Source organism: Monopterus albus, unplaced genomic scaffold (assembly GCF_001952655.1).
Source record: "Monopterus albus unplaced genomic scaffold, M_albus_1.0 scaffold39.1, whole genome shotgun sequence".
Taxonomy (NCBI): domain Eukaryota; kingdom Metazoa; phylum Chordata; class Actinopteri; order Synbranchiformes; family Synbranchidae; genus Monopterus; species Monopterus albus.
The window spans coordinates 1,339,468-1,345,702 of NW_018127919.1; the positions used below are offsets into that span (position 1 = coordinate 1,339,468).

Consider the following 6,235-nt stretch of genomic DNA (forward strand, 5'->3'; position numbering starts at 1 on the left):
AACTGCCTTGTGATGCGTATTCAGCTCAGCTGGGTTACGCCACCAACCTCTCAAAAAACAAAGAACACACATTTTAGATTATTTTGGTAAAGGATCAGAGATTTTGAAATTCAGAATCACATGAGTAGGATCTCTGTTCAATAAGACTATGAAGAGGATTTGTTTTCTGGCTGCAAATTATTCACAGACATGTAGTGTAAGCACTACTCATTGTACAGTTACAGCAGATAATGGAGTCACAGCACTGAATGTCCAAATACAGCACAACAAATGGCTAATACAAAACTAAACACACATGACTGAAAATGCTGGACTAAAATAATTCAAAAACTGGATGTTGAAAATTAAGATGTATGAACGCACAACACTGATCCATAATACCTGCTGGTATGCTATAGTTCATTCTGCTTGTTTGTTAGTCTGAAATTCATGATTCAATAATTTAACACTAAAACTAAAGATCAGTCATAACAAAATATATGTTAGGCTCAGAAACAGAACCCAACAACAGGACGATGAATCATCCAACATCCTTTTTTTAAACATCCTGGCAAACAAATCCTGCAAGTACAGTTACTGAAATAAACTAAATATTGTGAACATATTCATATACTAGGAGTTTCTATAATAACTATATAAAAATGAGCATGGTGAAAAATAAAGAGACAAACTTCTCACTTAACAGTAAATAGAGAATGAGAAAGCACTGACATTAGTCTTAAAAAAAAAAAACTTTTATTTAATGTTTTCTGACATTTTAATTCACTAGACTCAAACTAAAAGGATCAAATCATGCAACTACAAAATCAAAAAGATGGCATGGTGTAAATTTAAAATAAGAAAAACAATCTGAGTGGAAAGATGAAATATACTGAGGCTACATACTTCGTCTGTTCCCCCACAGTTGGCCTTCCTCTTCCTCCCAGGTTGTGAAGGGATGAGCCGTCGAGCGGTGCCATTCTATCAGCATACAAGAAAGAAGAAGTTACACATAATTCAATGAGAAAAGACCAACTCATTTTAGAAAGTTGTTGTTCTTTACCGTTGTGAGCGAGGAGAGCTGGTCATGGTCTTCACGGGACTTAAAGGGCTTGGTCTCCCTCACAGCAGGAAAAACAGATGCCTGAGAGGCTTCAGTGGAACTTGGCAGGGAGGGCACAGGGATGGCTGGGGCTACCTGAGTCGCCAGGGGGACGGCCTCTACTTTCCTTTTCTGCAGCAAGAAAACACTTGTAAGACGTTTGGCTTAAAATCAGCACAGACAGACCAAACACCAAACTGAATCACAATTTTCCAAACTATTCTTTTTCTTCCAGCCAAACCAGATGCATGTATTCAAAATTCAAACCAAAGTAAGAATTAAAAGCTGGGTACTCCAGTTGTATTTCATGAAGGAGTGCCATATTGGTATCAAATCAAGGTGCATCATCTGCACTTGGTTCAGTTTCAGAGCCAAGACTGTCTGTTTAATAGACACAGCATAACAAATTAAACTGGTTTTTAATCGTTTCTAGTTCTATCCAGGTTAAACTAGTCCAGTATAAATGATACCTCATTTAAGCCTGGTATTAAGATGGAATGAGCACAGCTCTACCTGCACTGGGGTGCACTGCAACTACATTTTTTTGTTTTTTCCCTCCCATTGTTTGTCTTTTCAGCATTTCATGAGATACATACAACTTTTTGTATTTCAGTTAATACCTGCAGGACACTAAATAAATCCCACTGAATAATCAATCTTCAGCACTACTAAAAGAGATTACAACACACAAATAGCATTGACAGATTTGACGCTGAAATGTGGTTTGACAAGTCCAGTCAGTACACCTTACAAACATCTGGATACACTTAAATCGCTTCCAGATTTAATCTGCACAACTGGATCAGCATCTTCCTTTACAGTTTCATGGCTGTTTATTCTTTATTATTATTATTATTATTATTTCAATTCTGATCAGCATGACCCAGCAGCTGTATGATCATACAAGATGCATGTAAACACCAGGTTTAAACAAAGTCTCAGTTATTTCTAGAGCTGGTAAATTCAAATTTGTACCGGTGTGGGGAGGGTTTTGCCTCTGGAAGGGGCTGTGGCAGATTGTAGGTTGAGATCTACACTCTTCCTCTGAATTGAACAGAAAGGAAACGAAGGAAAGGGGTTAACTGACATTCGTGTTAACCCTCAGGTTAATACTCAGGTATCTTGAATAATTATTACGACATGGTTAAAATAAACAGTTCTGTTGAATCAAAATTAGTGTGAATACAAAAATTTAAAAACAAAATCTGTGGACATCAGTGTTTCTAAAGAAAAAACGATGAGATTTCTCTGTAACATACACTCCTTGAATGTTTTACTAAGACTATCTTAAAGAGACAAGGCTGGGTTGAATGTAAAAGCAGTGAGGATATTCCTGTGGCCAAACCGTTAACAAAGACATCCTATATTCTCTAGTTTTTAAACACATGGTTGTTCAAGTAGAATACCACATATTTTAGGACATTAGTAAAGTGACAATGCAAATGGTTGTTATTAAAATCTTGTAGCTCTTCTGAATTTTTCTGCCCAGGAAACCAATCATGCTGGAAATATATAGAAACACAACATTTGAATAAAGACTAGTTTTAAGCTGTTTGTAGTATTTTTTTATTTACAACAAATATTAATCTACCTTGTTATGATCTAACAATACATGTTATCACAGCAAAATCCATAACAGTAATTGAGACAGTCATCAATAAAAAAAACACTAACTTGGATATCTTGAGGCAACACAAAAGGCGGTGTACTCTCATTTAAAATAGGTGTCCTCTCATTCATCTTAAAAAAAAAACAAAAAACAGCACCCAAATGCATTAATTGAGGTCATCTTTTACTTTTAAATTACTATTGCTATTACACCCATAAAACCAGCTGGGATTTTCAAATCTAGGCTCATACTGTGTAAAATAGTACTTTAGCACTGGTAAAATTATATTGGCAAAGCTGAGCAATGTTTGAGGGTCTAAGATAAACAACTGGTAGCTTAGAAGACACTTACCACTTCTCTCTCTGGAGAACTGGGTCGGGAGCCAGGAAGTCCATTCTTGGTTGGTGTTTTAGCTTCTTTCTTAGGGAACTGAAGCTTCTTCATATCCAGCCGGTCCACTGTGACCCACTCATCCAGACGCTTGTTGACTTTTAACACAGACACATATAGACACAATTTTACACAGGAACACATCTGCAGTGACATCGCTGTGTAAAATAATATAGCATATAAAGTGACTACAACAGTTTAACTGTCAAAGAAAAAGCAAGAAGGGACACAATTTATACTCACAGTCAATGTAGTGAACATAGTAAAGCTTTCTCCCAGAGACCTCCTTCACACTTAGAATTTCAGCCAATGCTGTAAGAAAAGCAGAGCCCCCAACTGTACTCAAATGAACAAAAATATTGTGGAGGACATCTATCAAGTAACTTACAAAACATTATAGCTTTACTACAATGCTTTATAACTGACAGAGGTTTCTTATAGTTCACACTAAACTAGTATTGCTGAAACAAATAGACAAATAATCAATTAGTTGATCAGCAAAAAATTAAAATGCACAATAAAAAAAAAAACTATGTAAAAAAACAACAACAACAACAACAACAACAAAAACACCACTGTTCCAGCTTCTCAGACGTGGGTTTCACACAGTTGTTCAGACAACACATGAAATCTGAAGACTTTATACAGCTCTGGGAAATTCTCACGGCCATTTATCACAATCTCCTGACATTTTATAAAGGACCAATTCATGGGAAAAAATAAAATAATGAATGCTGGCTGAAAGCTTTGTCGCAAGATAAGATGAATTTAAATTTAAGTGTCTAACTACCGGAATTATGTTTTTAGCTTATTTTGCAAGAGTGAACAGCTGTACCCCTTCAAAACTCTAATACAATTAAATAAAAAAAACTCTAGGATTGGCACATCTCTTTACTCAGAACACATGCAACCTGTGACGACATGGTAAATAGTTATTGCTTTGATTTAAAGTCAAAAATTTGATTTAAGGTAAAAAAAAATTAAGCCAAAAGGTTTGGAAAACACCTTACAAAATCCCCTTGGATGTAAAGCTAAAGTAGCTTTTTGATAAAATGCGTGTGTTTGTGCTGACTGACAGGCCATAACGATCTCTGTCAAGCGTAACAACAATATTTTCACCGATGTGTCACCGAGATGCCGGGCTGGTTTTACTGTAGCTGTTACTTTGCTCAAAACAAATGGGGTCAACCACGATCACTTTGGCCCACACACTTTATAAATGAGCCAATCTGAATTCCTGCAAATAACCAGTATTTCCTTTTTTTCTGTACAATTCGGTTCCAGATTTCTCAACAATCTGATGTCAGGCGGGTGATGGTTCGTCTGCGCCCATAAAGTGTATTTTATATAGTAGTCTACAAAAGTTGACTGTTTAATTTTTTTGTTGAGGGTCGCAGTGGATTTACTAAGCAATCACATCAGTATTGACTACTGTCCAACTCCATCTGTCCCCTGTGAGAAAGGTGTTTACAGCGCTGTAACTAGGAGCCGCGGCGGCTGTTAACAAACAGCGGAGTCTCGCTAGTAAGCATTAGCTTTAGCTAGCCTAGCACTGGAAGAACAACCGATAAATACTTACGCCATTCGTCCTCGTGTTCTTGGTTTTTACGAAGAACGGGAAGGCGACAGCCCTCAACAATCTCGACCTGTCAAAAACAATACGTTAATTTCCACCCTCAACCAAGTCGATGTCTCGAAACCATAATAACAAATTTTGGAAACCTACCGATGTTGCGTTGTCCGCCATTTTCGTCATCTGAGAGAGCAGGAGCAGGGTGTTGTGGGAAAATGCCGGTCCAGATCAAAGGTGAAATCAAGCAGCGAGATTCTTCTTCTTTATCTGTTTTTTTTGCGGCTGGTAGATACGTAAGATGCAATACCGCCACCTTTAGAATAACAATGCAGGTCAAGATTCTCTACCAAACTGTCATATTCTATTTATTAAGCCAGTATCCTTCAGAAAAGAAAAATACATCTAAACACTGTGCTCCGGAGTCCCTTTGTAATATATACTTTATTCAAAACCTTATTTTATGCTCTTTAATGTGCATTTTTAATCTTTGTCACTCTTGATTGTATCTTGGATGGTCCTTAAATACATGTTCTATTGTTCCTTGCCTACCACAATAATCACATCTACCTGTATTATGTTAAATAGTGAGATGTACATCTAGAACCACTGTGAGCAGTGGAAATTGAAGAAGCAAGGTGGAAGTGATTAGGAAGGGCACTGAGGATGTATGTATGTATGTGGATGTAGTTATGTTCTAGCAGGTTTACTGTGTGGTTAATTTAGATACCACAAAATCCATTTAGTCTTAAATACCAATGGCTCGATCCTGTCCTTTTGTTTCTCATTGAGCAAAAATGTGTAAAATTTGTAGAAATGTGACATTATTATCATAATTTTATTTTGTTTAAAAATTACTTTACAATATTATTTGGACTCTATACTAACCCTAAATCTAGGCTGTGTTTGGAAGTATTGACAAAAATGTAATAATGTAAATGAAATGTGAAATACTAAAAAATGTATGCACTTGGTGAGTAAAAATATCACTAAGTGAATTTAAAAGGATATTTGTTAGCGGTTATAGTGATTGGTGTATTTTAGCATTTTAAATTATTTCTATAAAAATAAATGGAAATTAATATATGGGCAACACTGACTGTTATACAATACAGCACTGAAAAGCACTGACATTGTTTTGCATGTGGAAATTTAATGGACTGTTACATTACATTCATCAAACTGGAGAGCCAGTGGTGATGTTGTATTGCTTCTACAGTTTAAACAAAAGTACATTTTTAAAGTGCTGTTGCTGTGAGGCTAGAGGCATTAACCTTCAGACCTGATTTTCCTTGTGTGTTCTCTTCTCTGCCCTTGACCCCAGTTCAGTTGTGAGACCTTATTTTCACCTGAAGGATAGCGTACTGACTGCAAACATAGCTAGAAATGTATAACAAGTCTGGTAGTGCTCATAAGGAACTCAGAGCACATCAGGGGCATTTCAGCATCAGCTGCATGTGTGATGGTAGTATAAGCTTCTGTTTCTCTATGAAGCCTCTTCCGGCTCTTTTAAACCAGGAACTCACAATAAGACGAAGCAGACCGCTTTAGATTTTTTTAAAAATAACCGTACTGGTTTATTCAG

At 36.5% G+C, this 6,235-nt stretch overlaps 1 protein-coding gene across 2 annotated transcripts in view; it reads right to left on the minus strand.

Annotated features, from left to right (window-relative positions):
* The window catches only part of LOC109959567 (histone acetyltransferase KAT5), a 10,965-nt gene extending 6,094 nt beyond the window's left edge, over positions 1–4,871 (minus strand). The window contains exons 1-8 of one of the 2 annotated variants that reach the window (XM_020599028.1): positions 4,807–4,871; positions 4,660–4,726; positions 3,324–3,392; positions 3,042–3,178; positions 2,756–2,821; positions 2,057–2,125; positions 1,043–1,213; positions 886–960 (exon numbers count right to left, since the gene is read on the minus strand). In XM_020599028.1, the coding sequence (XP_020454684.1) occupies positions 886–960; positions 1,043–1,213; positions 2,057–2,125; positions 2,756–2,821; positions 3,042–3,178; positions 3,324–3,392; positions 4,660–4,726; positions 4,807–4,836 (684 nt within the window). In that variant the 5' untranslated portion in view covers positions 4,837–4,871. The remainder of the gene's footprint in view (positions 1–885; positions 961–1,042; positions 1,214–2,056; positions 2,126–2,755; positions 2,822–3,041; positions 3,179–3,323; positions 3,393–4,659; positions 4,727–4,806) is intronic. The other variant, XM_020599029.1, reaches the window with a different exon arrangement.
* Between the last annotated feature and the right edge of the window lie 1,364 nt (positions 4,872–6,235).